The 15,043-nt window shown below is 56.3% G+C and overlaps 1 protein-coding gene across 1 annotated transcript; it reads right to left on the bottom strand.

The window, feature by feature from the left end:
• Positions 1–5,878: 5,878 nt before the first annotated feature.
• Positions 5,879–14,372, bottom strand: SLC25A1 (solute carrier family 25 member 1). Its single transcript, XM_036741563.1, has 9 exons — positions 14,109–14,372; positions 11,738–11,845; positions 10,647–10,746; positions 10,013–10,151; positions 9,366–9,450; positions 8,856–8,960; positions 8,650–8,765; positions 7,138–7,211; positions 5,879–6,996 (listed from the first exon to the last, which is right to left on the bottom strand). Exons 1-9 carry the CDS (start codon positions 14,206–14,208, stop codon positions 6,882–6,884), a joined length of 942 nt encoding a protein of 313 aa, XP_036597458.1. The 5' UTR covers positions 14,209–14,372; the 3' UTR covers positions 5,879–6,881.
• Between the last annotated feature and the right edge of the window lie 671 nt (positions 14,373–15,043).

Genomic DNA, 15,043 nt, shown 5'->3' with positions numbered 1-15,043 from the left:
ATTGGTCTGCCTCCCTGACTCTTCTGATTCAGCCTCCCTTTTTTATGGGAAGAACACTGTTGGACAACCTTGGCAAGCCCTCCATGGGGTGCCTGGTTGTCCACCCAGGAAAATCACCCAAGCCACCTGCCCAGGAAATGTAGCTGGGCAGGGCCAGAAGGGCCCTGAAAGAGGAGTATGAGCCCAGGGCCCTGTAGGACAGAGAAAGAAGGGGAGGTGGGAGAGGGAAGAAAGTGGGGAATATGAGCCCAGGCCCCTGTGAAACAGAGAAAGGAGGGGAGACTAGAGAGAGGAAAAGGTTGGGAGTTTGGCCCCAGGCCCCTGTGGGACAGAGAAAGGAGAGAAGGCTGGAGAGGGGAGAAGATGGGGAGTATGAGCCCAGGCCCCTGTGGGACAGAGAAAGGAAGGGAGGCTGGAGAGGGGAGGAAGTGGGGAGTATGAGCCCAGGCCCCTGTGGAGGGGAGGCCCAACACACTGGGTTTGTGTGTCTCCTCGGTGCCCTTGCTACAACCAGGGCAGCCTGTGCAGGCCCTGACCCCCAGCTTAACTTGGCTTTTGTCTCATCTGCCCTCCTGGTCTCTGTGGGGTTTGTGAGAACCCTGGAGGGCTAGAGGGAAGAGCTGCTAGAGAGCTTGGTCTGTTCTGTGAGGTTCTCCAACATGGCTTATTGGAGAGAACCCTGCATCAGGACTGGAAGCCCCCTTTTTCCCACAACTCTGGGCTTCAGCCTGCTTGGCTGCCAGTGAGGGAGGCAGGGCCTGCCAGCTCAGAACAGCCCAGCCATGCTCTGCCCCAACCCCAGGGCCTGAGGCCCAGGCTCATCTCTGTTCTTTTGGAGGTGATGGTGAAGGTCAGGGCAATCTGGGGAATGCACCATGCAGGCCACGTGGAAGCTGCCCAGGAGACCTGGGATCCTGGGTGAGGAGACCTGCAGGCAGGAGCTCCCCTAAAAGAACCTGGGCAAACACTGAGTGGGGCCAAGCTCTGCCGCGCCTGGTCTCCAGGAGCTGGAATCCAGCCGAAGGCCCTGGCTTCGATGGCCTCCCGCCACTAGCAAGAAAGGGCCTATTTCTCCCCCTCACTGACCAGAGTCCTGCCGTAGACACCGACTGGCTGGGAGACCCTCACCAGTCACTTCACCTCTGCCTCAGTTTCCTGTTTGTAAAGTGGGGTTCCTAATAGCATCTACCTCCCAGGGTGGCTGTCAGGGTCAGATGATAATTGTAAAGTTCTTTCTTTGCAAATATAGGCCTGCCCCACCCCCACCCCCCACCTCCATCCCACCTAAACAAAATTCTTTTATAGCCCAGCAATTCACCCTGAGTGTTAGGAGCTGATAATGGCTCCGGAAATACCTTCCTGAGGCCACTGCCTAGCCCTGGCTTTGATCTCGTGGGCTGATGCCCTTTCATTCCTGGGCATCTCCATGTAGAAAGCTGGAAGGTGAGAAGAATTAGATCAAACTTCCTGCTGAAGTCTGACTTTCGTTCTAAGGCCCCTCCTAGCGCAGGGGCCTCACACAAGCTGGGCTGAAGGGAGCCAGGGACTGGAAATGATGGAGGTGAGGCGGTGCATTCTGGGAATGGTGCAGAGCAAAGTGGGAAGGCAACAGAAGGTTGTGAAGGGCAAATGGAGTCAGAGACTTATCTGACTCTCTGTCTCTCCTCCCCGTCCTCCTCCTCCTCCTCCTCCTCTCTCTCTCTCTCTCTCTCTCTCTCTCTCTCTCTCTCTCTCTCTCTCTCTCTCTCTTTCTCTCTCTCACACACACACATACACACACACACATACTCTCTCTCTCTCATAAGTGGCTGAGCTGGGATCTGAGCCTAGGACCTTAGACCCCAGATCCAGGTGCCCCAAATCCACCCCATGGTGCCTCTCAAGGGACTAGAGAAAGGGAGGAAGCCAGTGACCTTTACCATGACAAAGAGGACAAGACGACCTCCAGGTAAGGGCTCTCCCAGCCCTCCGTCCTCGATGATGCACCGTCCAGGCTGGTCTGTGCCACAGTCAACCCTTAAGACTGTCAGGGGCTCCCCTGCTTTCCTTCGGCTGGCATTCAAGGCCCCCACCAGCACCTGGCTGCTCCAGCTTCATTTCTGGCTAGTCTCATGCCTGCCACACTCAGTCTGAAAAGCCTCTTCCAAGTCTCCTGTTCCATCTTGCCCGTACCGCCTCATCAGAATGGGCCTTCCTCTCTTGCATTTGTCCATGGTGAAATCTTTTCCTTCAGGGGCCAGCTGTGGCACCATGAGGCCTTCCTTGATTCTTCTAACTGGAAGCCATTTTCCTTCTACAAATAATACCCAGGGTGCTAGCTTTACAAGTGACAAAGCCCTTTCCTCCCTGCAAACTTAGGAAGAGTCATTGGCTAAGTGGTCTCAGTACTGCCTCCAACTCTTGTAACAACAATACCACTTGCCACTCTTGTGGCTGTGTAAGACTAATGCCAGCACAGGTTCTTTGATCAGCTATTCTAAGGAAAGCAACTTTAAGGGGTTTACAATCTCATTTTAATTAAACATGCACGTATCATTCCCTTAATTCAGGGGAAAAAGCACCCTGAACTTCAGAGCAAATACAAACAGAAATTAGAGACAATATAAAAAGATCAACAGACAGGTTTCTGTCTGACCATAGCAATACATACATAGTTACCAGAGAGAGCAGTACCAACATCTGGGTTTTCAAAGTGGGGCGGGGGGGGGGGTCTTCTTAACGGCTACCCAGAGTCTCCACACCAACACTTCCAGTGAGTGTGCCCCCCAGAAGCAAAATGCCAACCTTAGAGCATATATACCCTGTTTAGGGCCCTGGGGCTTAGTGCCTATTTAGCAAAAGGGTGTAGGAAACGTCTTTAATCACCAGCACCACATCGTATACACTATTTCCAATCAGTGACTCTCGATTCAAACAAAGACAAGACTCAAAGGCACTTGATTGCCTTAGTGCTGAGAAGCGCTCCAGAACAGAAGACAACACAAAAGTCCCGCCTTGCTTGTCATTACACTCGTCATGACCCTGTTTGTCTGTGGGATTTCCTGCAGACGCTGGAGTGGTTTACCATTTCCTTCTCTGGTGCGTCTCCATTTTACAGATGGGAAACTGAGATAAATAAGGGTTAAATGACTTGCCCAGGGTCACACAGCTAGTAAGTGTCTGAGGCTGGATTTGAACTCCGATCTTCCTGACCCCAGGCCCCGATTTGTACCTCGGAGCTGCCTGCTTAACCTCGGTGAGTCACCGGCATCAGACCTCCCTGAGGTGGCCTCCCAGCTTCAAATCCATCGTCCTGGGGCCAGGAGGAAGCTGAGGGCCCCAAGGGCTAGTGTCGAGCCAGTTCTTTGGACTCTGGATTTTAGATGCTAGCCTTTATCCCACCCACAAAAAATGCAGAAGGGACAAGAGGGCTTGTAGGAGCTTTCGAATAGGAACCAAAGACACGTCCTATGTCCCTATTAGAAGGAACTGGGCAGGGCAAGGTGGGGGGCAATCCGGGCAGCCCCTTGACGGGTCTACTGAGACTCCTGCCCAAGGACGGCGTGCTTTTATTACCCCTAGAAGTCAGAAGCTGATCACCCTCCCTGGCTTCCTTCCCTGCAGCCGTGCCTCTCCCCAAGATTTCTTTTCGTGTTTTGCCCAGAGTTCTCACTGGCATGGATTGTGTTGCTCACTCAGACATGCTTTATCTCAGCATCAGGCTCTCCCTCCTTTGAGTCTCCTTAGAAGAGAGGGCCTAGGCTTGTTTCACCTCCAGATCTTCAGGTTTAGCACAGAAGTGGGCATACAGTAGGTGCGCACTGGCAAGTGTCTTTAGATTTGAAATGTGTCAGCGTAGGCTCGTGCCATCTCTTGTCAGGGATGGTGGGATTAGAGCTTGAAGCTCAAGGGGCCTTGGAGGCCTGGGCTGACCCCATTTTACAGGTGAGGAGACTGAGACCCAAGGAGGGAAGTGTGTATGCCTGGAGTCACACAGGTCAGTAAGTGGAAGAACTAGGGTTAGAACATAGGTGCTCTGACTCCAGAGCCACATCTATCAGTCGATCATCATTTATTAAGCACCTTCTGTGTGCCAGGGGGCAGCGAGGGGGTCAGTGGATAGACTGCCTGGCCTGGAGTCAGGAAGTCTAATTTCAAATCTGGCCTCAGACACTTCCTAGCACTGTGACCCTGAGCAAGTCTCTTGCCTCAGTTTTGTCTGTCAATGAGCTTGAGAAAGAAATGCCAAACCACCCTGGTATCCTTGCCAAGACGACCCCAGATGGTCACGGAGAGTCAGACATGACTGAAAACGACTCAACAGCTACATGCCAGGCTCTGTGCTAAGTGCTTGGGTTATGATTCTTTCCATTGAACCCCCCTTGTCCCTTGGGGTGAGCACAGGAGACAATCCAGGAGGGAGCCTCAGACCTGACCCTGCTGGGGCCATTGCCCATGATTCTGGCTCATAAGCCCCCCCAGGAGCCATGCCTCCTTGAGCAGGCCCAGGAGCCTTCTACCCCCTCTATGAGGTGCCCCACACCAGCTGAGCCGGATGCCCTGCTGGCAAGGCCGGCATTCCCAGGGTTAAACAGTCTGAAGCCAGTCTCAGAGCTGGAAGGGGCCATGGTCTCTGCTGCCTGGCACCAACGAGGATCATGGGAGTAAATGGCCCATGATGAGGCCCTCTGAGATCAGGCTGAACAAGGATCCTCCTACTGTGTACGTGAGGAGGGATGGAGAACTCACCACTTGGAGGCTGTATTGAGAATTGTTTGAGAGATTGTTTCATTGCAGTGAGTCTAAACTGAATTTGGCAATGGTTTCTATCCTCTGGAGTCCGATAGAAAACATCTAACCAAGGAAGGACACCCTCATGCTCCCTGAGCCTTCTCCAGGGTAGATGTTCCCCCTCCATTGGAGGGTCCTCCCTCAGAGACTCCCGGCCATTCCCTTCCTCCCATAGTGTGGACTCCTGGCCATTCCCTGTGCTGCTTGGCCCCTCCTGGCATCCAGTCACTTCCAACGTGGTAGCTCCAGAACTGAACCCAAAGCTCTGCCCCAGCCCCCCAGGACAAGGTTCACCCCTCTCCTGGGCTCCCTCCCAAGCCTGTTCACTGCTCTGCTTCATTCCTTCCAGGGCCAGAGAAAGCCAAAACTAGTCACTGAAGCAGAGCTTCTGTCTTCACCACAAGAGAAAGCTATGGCACTGTCCCAGACTGGCCAGTCTCCCTAGGGCATGACATTCAAAGCTCCATTGAGTGCCTTATTTCTGTAGCATTTAAATCCATCCACAGCCACTTTTCCTCAGAAGTCAATTGATCAATAAGCATTTATTAAGCACCTACTGTATGCCAGGCACTGTACTAAGTGCTGGCACTACAAAGACAAACACGAGATATCCCTGGCTCTCAGGGAGCTTCCATTCTATCAGGGAAGAGGGTGTACCCTTGTCTATAGTTCAGTTAGTGCCTCAGAGAGGTTCGGTAATTTCTCTTGGTATTGGAGCCCAATCTAGGGCCCAACCACTGTCCTAGGCTGCCTCTACTTGTCTCCCTATTCCCAGATTCTTCAAGCTCCTGCTGGGCCCACCCCCAATTCCCCTTTGCTTTTTGCCAATCTCATCCCAGTTCTGGACCTCTTGAAAATCAGAGGGTTGGACTCGATCTCTAAGCTCAAAGACCCTCCAGCTTTGACTCCTATAATCCCTTTGCTAGCCCTGACACTGTGGTCCTGCCTTAACCAAGTATTCTCCTGTGCCCAGCCTGATCTCTCTCTCCTTCAGGCATCCTGAAGGAGGAAGGGTCACAGGTCTATTAAGAATGGTCACCCTGGGAACTGACCCCTGGACCACACTGCCCAGTCTCCAGACCCCACTTTACAGGTCACACAGACAAAATGGCCATTAACACCAGTTTCCGGTTTATTCTGTCATCTGGGTGTGGTTGGAAAACCTGAGAGAGCATCAGGAAGTGGATTTGGGGTTGAAGGTCCAGGCCCCATTGCAGAGGCCCATTCTGCTCAGGCTGGGGACCCAATCTGCTTCCCCCTCCTCCCCCCACCACACATAGACCTTGGTCCCATGACATGTGGCTTGAGCTGGCCCCCACCAACCCAGAGTGATGGGGACTCCCACAGGCCCAGGGTAAGGGCACCGATGGCTTTGGGGGCCATCCAGTGAGGCTGGACCCCCAGAGGCAGCTTTGGTGTGTGGAGTGGCGAGGTGGGGGCTGGGATATCTCTCTCTCTGTCTCCTGAGCAAGGCCCAGAAAAAGAGAAGGATTTGGTCCTGGGGAGTGTCCCCAACCACCACCAGGCGCAGAAACTCAGGTGGGGGTTCCCCATCCCCTTGGGGGGAATCCCCTGCCTCCTCCCCAGGGAGGCCTGTAGCTTAAAAGGCACGGGGTTATTGGTGGTTGTGGCAGATGGGGGTAGATCTGGCAATGGACATACACACACACTGGACAGACACAAAGATACACACAAAACATGGAACTCGGAACACAGACATAACATAGAAAACACAGGACAAGATCTGTTTGGCACAAATCACACTGGAATCATGAGAGCCTGGGGGTATAGCAGGGAGCTTGACCCTCCCCTTGGATCTCAGAAGAAAGATGGGGCACAACGGGGGGAGGAGAGGCAGGGCAGAGGCCAAAGGGTTGGTGCATAAAGGCCAGCCAGCCGAGCCTCTGCTCTGCTCACAGTGGGGAGGGGGACAGGGGAGGCCCCTTCCCTGGGAAGCCCGGGCTCACAGTCCCCTGTCTGCCATGGGCCCTGGCAGCCCAGGAGCAGGGATGAGTGTGGGCCTGAGGCCTAGCCCCAACACAGCTCTGGTCTCTCATCTGCCCCAGCCCTGTCTCTTGGGCCTCAGGGCTGACCAGCAGCAGCCTCCGGCTTCAGTCTGTCTTCCACACTTTGTTGAGAAGTTTCACCACCTCATCATAGATGATGAAGACAATGGCCACGTCCAAGCAGACCCGGCCTAGGCGGGGCACGGTGCCCTTGTAGAAGCTGGAGGCCAGAAAATAAATCAATTAAATTAAAATTTTAAAAAGCAGCTGGAGGCCAGGGGAGTGGGGGGGCCTCCCTCCCAGCCCTGGGATCTCCCTCCCCTCCCCTGCAGAGGGCACAGCCCCGGGGCCCCCAACTCACGCCCTGAGCCCTTCATGCTTCATGATCTGGTAGCCACAGTCCCATGTACTCTTGTACTTATGAGCTTCCAAGCCCTGTTATGGGGAAGAAGGACGCCTTAGGGACCACTGAGGCATTTTGTGAACTTGGGTTTTAAAAGATACCCACATCATTGGATTTTCATGCACTTTGGTGTTTTTTTGAGGCAATCAGGATTAAGTGACTTGCCCAGGGTCACAGAGCCACTAAGTTTCAGAGGCTAGATTTGAACTCAGGACCTCCTGTCTCTAGGGCCAGTGCTCCCTCCACTGCACCACCCAGCTGCCTTTATTCCATGCATTTAAAAGCAGTGTTCTCTGGATACGGCACCTAGCCCAGTGCTCGGCCTAGAGGAGGTGTTCACTAAATGCTCACTCATGGAGAAGGCTTCGCCAGACAGCCATGGGGGTCCGTGACACCCACAAAGGCCCTTACAGACAGGGAAAGTGAGGCCCAGAGATCATAGGACCGACAGGGTGAGAGCCTCCTGTAATAGCTGAGAAAACCTGCTTAGGCCCCCCAGCTGGGGAGCGGCAGAACCAAGATGGGAACCCAGGCTTTCCCCGAGCACAGAGGAGTGAGCAAGGCACAGACACGCCAGGAAATGCAGGGCCTAGGGAAAGCCTGCACCCAGCCCATGCCTGGGCCCTCAGTGCCTGAAGGGAAGTGGGCATGCAGTGCCCTGGTCCTGGACAAGACTGAAAAGAGCGGGCAAAGCATCTCCCAAATCAATTGATCAATAAGCATTTATTAAGCACCTACTGTATATGAGGCACTGTACTAAGTGCTGAGAATACAAAGACAAACATGAGATATCCTTGCTCTTAGGGATATCTCCCTGCTCATAGTAACTTGCTGGTGGATGCTGGGGCATCTGCTTCCTCTTCGGGCCTCAGTTTCCTCTCCTGTGAAATGAAGCCAAGTCCTGGCCTCCTTCCTTCCCTCTGTCTCTCCACTGGCTCCACCACCAAGCTCAGGCCATCTCTTGCGTCTCTCCACCTGCCTATTGCTCTCCAGCCCCCACCCCACTGGATGAACTGAACTGGCCTCCCGGCCCCTCTGAGGTAGTGTCCCCCCCTTTGTGACCCCAATCTTATACATGGCTTCCATAGCCACCCTCCTCACTCTTCTGCTCCAAAAATTCTAGCAGGTCCTTGCTGCCTCGACAATAAATCAGCAACTCCTAACTTGGGCATTCAAGGCCTTCCACAACACCTACCTGGCCAGCCTACTCTCTTAATAATGTCCTCCTACAGTTGCCACTCCTGGAATCCACCCTGCCCAGGCCTCTTGCACCCAGAAGGCAATTGATACACAAAGTAAGAGTCAACATGTGCTCCATTTAGAGCTGGTGGGAACCTCAGACATCTTCTAGTCCCATTTTACAGGTACTGCAAGTAAGGCTCATGGAAGGCAAAGTCACACAGCATTCAGTAGCTGAAATAGGACTTATCTGTAGGTCCCTGAATTTTAATCTGGCAGCTTGGCCTTTACCTGCATCCGGGTCTTGATCACATCCAGTGGAGTGTTTCCAAAGACGCTGGCAGCCCCAGCAATGGCTCCGAATGCTCCAGTCACCACAGGGTTCATGGGCTTGTTGGGGTCATCCCCTGTGGAGGACAAGCAGCCCAGAGTGAGCCCAGGAGAGGCAGGCTCCAGCAGGGAGCAGGGTGGGCATCCAGCAAGGTCAGGGTCCTTACCTCGGTACCAGTTGCGGAGGGACGTCATGACGAAGAATCGGATAGCCTGGTTGGAGCCTTGTTTCAACACGGTGGCGGTGAGGCCCTGGTAGGTGCCCTTCAAACCTTGTGGCACCAAGCAAACATCACTTGTTGGACGTTCCCCCTCCTCTCCCTTCAGCCTCCCCGGGCCTTCATGAGCTGGGCTTGGGGCTCAGTATTAGGTGGAGACCCCCCATCCCCCCACTGACCTCACTTCTGGCAGAGCCTGCCCCCTGCCCCCACCTTAGACCTCAGTATGGCTCCAGCCCAAATGGCCTATCCTCCAGTAGGGCCCATTACCTAAGCCTGGAATATTCTCCCTTTACCCATTGGTTCACACCTTCCTCAGGTGCCCAGGAAGCTGTCCCTGATTGTCTTTGTTAACAATCCCCTACCCCTGCCCCCAGCCTCTTATGAGGCTCCTGGAGGCACAGCAGAGACACCCTGATGGTGGCCTGGCCCTGGAAGGGTCCAGGTCCCATCACTGACCTTGTTCCCGGACAATCTCCCTCACACCATGGAAAAAACCTCGGTACTTGGGATTGGCAGAACATTGGTCATGGATAAATTTCACCTGGAGGAGATGGAGAACAGGACATGATGTTAGGGAGATGGTAAACTGAGGCCAGGAGTGTTTATACCCACCTCCCCTCCCCCCACAGGGCCAGCAGTGCCAAGGGAAAGAGGAGGAGGAGCAAACTAGGGCCTGCCCTGGGGGGCAGAGAGGTGAAAAGAAAGCTGGGGGTAGACAAGGTGCCTGTGAGGAGAGAGAGAGAGAGAGAGAGAGAAAGAGAGAGAGAGAGAGAGTATGTGTGTGTGTGCGCTGTATGTGTGTGTGTGCTCGAGTGCACGTGTGTGTACTCTCGCTTCCACATGAGACAGATAGGAGAGATGAGAAGCAGGACAGAAGACAACCCAGAGGTCAGGAGGGGCCTCAGTTCAAACCCCTGCCCAGACCCAGGCCTGTCTGACAGGGAACTCCTCCATGGCAGAGTAGGCCTGGGGTTCCTTCTCTAAAAACTGCTTGGATTCCCTCAGTTCCAGGGGGTTTGCCTCTTAAAATGAGGTGGAAAAGCAGTAATGGTGGAATGTCAGGGCAGGGAGGCCACTGGGTCCCTGGCAGGTGTGGGCCCCACCTTGATGGTCTCCATGGGGCACACGACCACCACAGCCTCAGCTACGCCGGCCCCCAGCCCGCAAAGCAGCCCTCGAGTACTGTCCAGCCGGCCCTGGGCGTCACGCATGTGGTTACTGAGAAATTCGAACATCCCAAACCTGAGGGTAGGTGGGGTTAGGAATTAGAGTGCCATGGGCCAGGACCGGGTTCCCACATCCCCAGCTAGCCAGCCACCCCCTGCCACCAACGATGCCAGCTCCCATTTTTAGAGTGCCTGAATATTCACAAAGAACTTATTTCAGTAAGGAAGCTGGCTCCCCATTTAACAGATAAAGAAACTGAGGCTGAGAAAATGAGTGAGTACCCTGGGTGATTAGACAGCTAATGAGGCTGAGTGACTCCAGTCCTGGGCCCAGGTCCATCCTGGCAGAAGGGAAACAAATAGTAGGCTTTGGATTCCAGCGTGAGCCCATTCTGGCTGGGTGACCACTAGGTAAATCACCTCCTCTCTGAGCCTCAGCTCCCACATCCGTAAAATGGGCTAATACACATGTGTGCTACTGCCTCCTAGGGCCATGGTGGGGAAAACGCTGGGCCAACCATAGAGGAGTGGTCCTAGCATGCATCTCCCTTCTCCCCTGCCACAGGCTCACCTGACTGCTGCCTTGGGAATGGAGCCGTAGAGCAGAGAACTGAGGCCTCGGTAGAGGCCCAGGACTCCATGGCTGCGAACAGTCTGCTTCACACAATCCCCTGGGGAGGAAGGCACAGATCTGGTCAGCTGGCCAAAGGTGCAGAGGCTGGACCCAGTCGTGACCTCAGGCTGCTAGCCCCATTTGCAACATGGGGACAACAGTATTCATGATGCTACTCCCACTTCCCCCTACCCTCATATTGTAGAGAAAATAAAGTGCCCAGAGCTCAGCTCCTCGGCCCCCAGCCCCCTCAGCCCTCGGTGATCTAGCTTCCTATCCTCCCTCCACTCCTGCTCCTGAGCCCCAGCCCTCAATGACAAGTCCCTGGGCCCCAGGGCTGCCTCCAGCCCAACAGACTTGCCCAAGACTGTAGTCACTGTTCTTAGCATTCCCTTCTCCAATCTAACCTCCAGATAGCTGGCTGCCAAAGATCACCCTGCTGCTCAGAGGGCATCAACGGCCCTGCGCTGCTCCTATGAGCACACAGAGGCTCCTTCCTCCCCTCCCCCATAGCCAGGGAGCACCCCCAGAACAAGGACCATCAGTCACTCTTTTCACACCAGTGCCTGGCACAGCGCCCGCCACTCCATACGCCTCCAAGCCTGGCCTTGTCCTGGCTTTCCTCTGCCTTCAGTTATTTCCCTAGAACAAACCACCCCCCACCCCCAGAGGGGGCAGTGGCCGTTCTGGGCCTCTTGTCTCTCCCCTCCCCCACTCTCCTTGTTTCTGGCCTTACTAAGGTCCCCTAATCTGGCTCCCTGCCGTCCCATCTCAAAGGTCCTTCTCCTCCCAAGATTCTTTATCACTGCTCTCTACCCTACCCCCTCAGCAACGCAGGGCCATCCCTGATTCTCTAGAACTCAGTTCCTTGCCCTGGTGCCCCTCTCATTCATGCCCAGCTCCCTGCCCCAGTACCCACTCAATGCCCAGCTCCCTGCCCTGGTACTTCTCTCATGCTCAACTCCCTACCCTGGTGCCCCTCTCATTCATGCCCAGCTCCCTGCCCCAGTACCCACTCAATGCCCAGCTCCCCACCCTGGTGCCCTCACCAATGCCTCGATAGCGAGGGGGGTTGGCTTTCTCATCCAGCTGCAGCTGAGTCTTCACATACTCAGTGGGGAAGGTAATGCAGATCTCGATGCCTCCGGCCAAGCCACCTGGGATGGAGGAACACAGAAGTTTGGGGGAGGCCCTGTGCAGGGCTCCAGCTCTGCTCTGGCAGGGACTACCTTGTTCCAGACTGTGCCACTCCAGGCTGGAGAGGGCGGCAGGACTCAGCCATGCCAGCTCCTGCACCCCCCTCCCAGCAGCCAGGGGCACAGCCACAGTCTGGAGGGGCGGGGTCAAAGGAAAGACCTTTGGATTCGGAATCCTAGGACCTGGGTTTCAATCCATACTCGGACCCTTAATGACCCTAAGGGACTCAGGGGAAACCCCTTCCCCTCTCTGAGCTGAAGCTCCCTCCTCTACAAAAGGTGGTGGTGGGGCTGGATGAGGCCAGACAGAGCCAGGCCAAGCCAGACCAAGCCAGAAGTGCTTCCCTCTACCTGCAGAGTCCAGTCTGTTGCCCCTCCCAACCCACCCCCAACAAAAGGCCCTCTATCAGCTCCGGGAGGTCTCCAGACACTGAGATCCAAACTCCCTCCCTTCCAAGCTCAGTGGATAGTGTTAGGGCACGGTGTGAGTGGCTCTTAGGCCCTGATCCCCAGGGACACCCCCCACCAGGAATCTTCCAAGCCCCGCCCCCAACCCCAAGGCTGGGGAGACATGACTCAGCAAAGGGGTGGGGAGAGCTGGCCGGGAGCCATCCAACAGATCCTGACTTCAGGGCCAGACTTCAAAGATCCAACCTTCTCATTCTACAGAAGGAGAAACTGAGGCCCAGAGGGGAGCAAGGTTCTGGCCCAAGGCCCAGCAGGCAGAAAGAGGCAGAGCACAGATTAAAACCCAGAACTCTTAGCAGCTGGAACTCACTGAGAGCCCCTCCCACTCCCTAAATCCACAACTGGACTCCCCAGCTCTCCTCCCTGCTTAGCCCCAGGGCTGACATTTGGGGGGGGGTGGTCCGGTTTCCTCACCTGAGTCCTGGCCTGGATCCAGTTGTCTTGGAGGAAGGGGAGAGGAGGAGGGGACACCTTAGCCAGGACTTTGCTTCTATAAGTGCCTGAGCCTGGACCAAGTTAGGGCACAGACCAGAGGCCCCAGGGTGTTTCCTTTAGACGGAACCCTGGGGCCCAGTTTCCAAGCCAAGCTCCTCCCCACCACCCACCCTCCCTCCCCACCAGGCTTCTAGAATTTCAGTGAGGAAGATGTTGGAGATGAATGAAAGGCAACCAACAGACAGACCTGAGAGTTAGTCACATGATCCTAGTTCTGGGGCTCATCTCCAAGGCCATTCTTCATTTTACAGATAAGGAAACTGAGGCTTAGGGAGGGGAAAGAGCTGGCGGGAGGTTTACGCTGGTAGTAAGGCCACTTCCCAAAAGGGATTTGCAGCCAGGTTCTCTGACGCTCCAGCTAAGATTCCAGCGGCCAGAGTGGCTGCTCCTGCTCATTCTACAAGGCCAGCCCTCTCATTTTAAAGGGAGGGAAACTGAGGCCTGGAGAGGGCAAATCCCTTGCTCTAGGAATAGGTGGCAGACCCAGGACTGGAAATGCCCGCCTTGGGACTTCCCACCCCAGGACCCAGCACAGGCACCTGCAGCTGACCAGGGAAGCAAGCAAAGCCCCGCCCCCAGATAATCCTACAGACCCTCCCCCACCCTGGGGAGGCCACCCCCACCCCAGGGCGAAGTAAGGCAGGGCAGGGGCTGACCACCCCGGCAAGCCAGTGTGCCCCAGGCGAGGTAAGAGAGGCCAAAGGGAGTCCCAGGGGAAGAGGTGCGTGGGGGACGCACCCAGCCCCTTCCCCATGCAATCCTACAGACCCTCCCCCACCCCGGGGAGGCCGGGATCCTTCAGGACGAGGTAAGGCAGGACAAGGGCCAAAGGGGGTCCCAGGGGAAGGAGGCGAGAGTGCAGGGGTGCGCGAAGGGAGGCACCCGGCTCCTTCTCCATGCAATCTTACGGACCCCCCAGCCCACCCCGGCGAGGCCAGTGTCCCCCAGGTCCAGGTAAGGCAAGACAAGGGCCCAAGGGAGTCCGAAGGGAAGGCAATCCTACAGACCCTCCCCCACCCTGGGGAGGCCGGGATTCCCCCCTGACGAGGTAAGGCAGGGCAGGAGCCGAGGGGAGCCCCGGGAGAAGAATGCCCCCATCTCGTTGGGGAGGAGGGTTGGATGGACAGTAGAACTTCTGGGGGGGGAGAACCCCTTCCTCTCGGCCCCAGCTACGGCCCCCTGAGAAGAAAGGGCGAAGAGTCCTCAGGCCCGTAAGCGGCCGGCGGCAGGGGACTGGCGGCGATGGCGGCGGCGTGCTCACCTGCCAGGATGGCCTTCCCAGGGTGCGTGAGCTTGGCTTTGCCGGCTGGGGCGGCGGCGGCCAGCGAGCGGCCGGGGGCTGGGGCGGGGCCGGGGGCCATGGTCCTGATCACGGAGGGAGGTCCGGACTGGGGTCGCCCTCGCTCCGAGCTCTCTCTTGGCTCGGCGTTCTGTGCTCCCGGGGCCCGCGGCAGGCGGACAGGCCGACTGGATCAGCTAGGGGCGGCGGCAGCGGCGGGTTCTGGGGGGCGGGGGGCGGGATCTCGGCGTCAGGGCCTCGCTCCACCCCCTCCCGCCCCGCGCCTGAGGTCGGACGGCTCCGGCTCCGCCCCGCCGCCTGACCCAGGCTCCTCCCCGTTCCGCCCCCTGGGGCCCGGGTCCGAGGCCCTCCCCCCGCCTGGCCTCTCCTACCACCGCAGCCCGCTGGCCTCGGGGCGGAGAGGGAAGCGAGGATCTTCCGGGTGCTGTACGACCTGGGCAGCCCGGGCTGATGGGGGGACGATGCTGCTGCCGGCCTGGCGCCGCTTCGGGGTTCATTTTCCGCTGTTAGCGGAGCCCCCATTTCTCCCCGCTCTCCAGGCTGAAGGCCGCCTCCCACGGCCCCCATTCCTGTCTCTGTTCCTCCCCAGGCCCTCACGTCCCCAGAAAGAGACAAAAGATCAAGGTGTCACGGCTAGGTCTGCCACATAGCAGAATCTGTGTAACCTTAGCCAAGTTCTTTTCCCTCCGTGGGCCTCAGCTTCCCCGTCTGTCCAATCTGGGCCTTGACTAGTTGGACAGTCTCTGTTCTAAGGCTCCTTCCGGCTCAGACAGTCTTTTTTTCCAGCTCTGATATTCTCTGCTCTAAGGCCCTCTGAGCTCCATACTCTTTGTTATAAAAAAGGGACTTTCCTTTGGGCCTGGGTGGTCAGGGGAGGCTGAGTTGGAACTTATGTT

The sequence above is a fragment of the Trichosurus vulpecula genome, chromosome 1 (genome assembly GCF_011100635.1).
Source record: "Trichosurus vulpecula isolate mTriVul1 chromosome 1, mTriVul1.pri, whole genome shotgun sequence".
Taxonomy (NCBI): domain Eukaryota; kingdom Metazoa; phylum Chordata; class Mammalia; order Diprotodontia; family Phalangeridae; genus Trichosurus; species Trichosurus vulpecula.
Note: the sequence above shows the minus strand (reverse complement) of the source record. Positions and strands in the feature narration are given on the sequence as shown.

What these genes read in the sequence shown, in the direction of transcription:
- SLC25A1 (XM_036741563.1), bottom strand. Translation starts at nt 14,208, where the DNA reads ATGGCCCCCGGCCCCGCCCCAGCCCCCGGCCGCTCGCTGGCCGCCGCC. An exon ending in TGGGAAGGCCATCCTGGCAG is followed by an intron (nt 11,846 to 14,108) that starts GTGAGCACGCCG and finishes CCTCCATCCCAG; the next exon opens with GTGGCTTGGCCGGAGGCATC. An exon ending in GCCCCATGGAGACCATCAAG is followed by an intron (nt 9,451 to 10,012) that starts GTGGGGCCCACA and finishes CATCTCCTCCAG; the next exon opens with GTGAAATTTATCCATGACCA.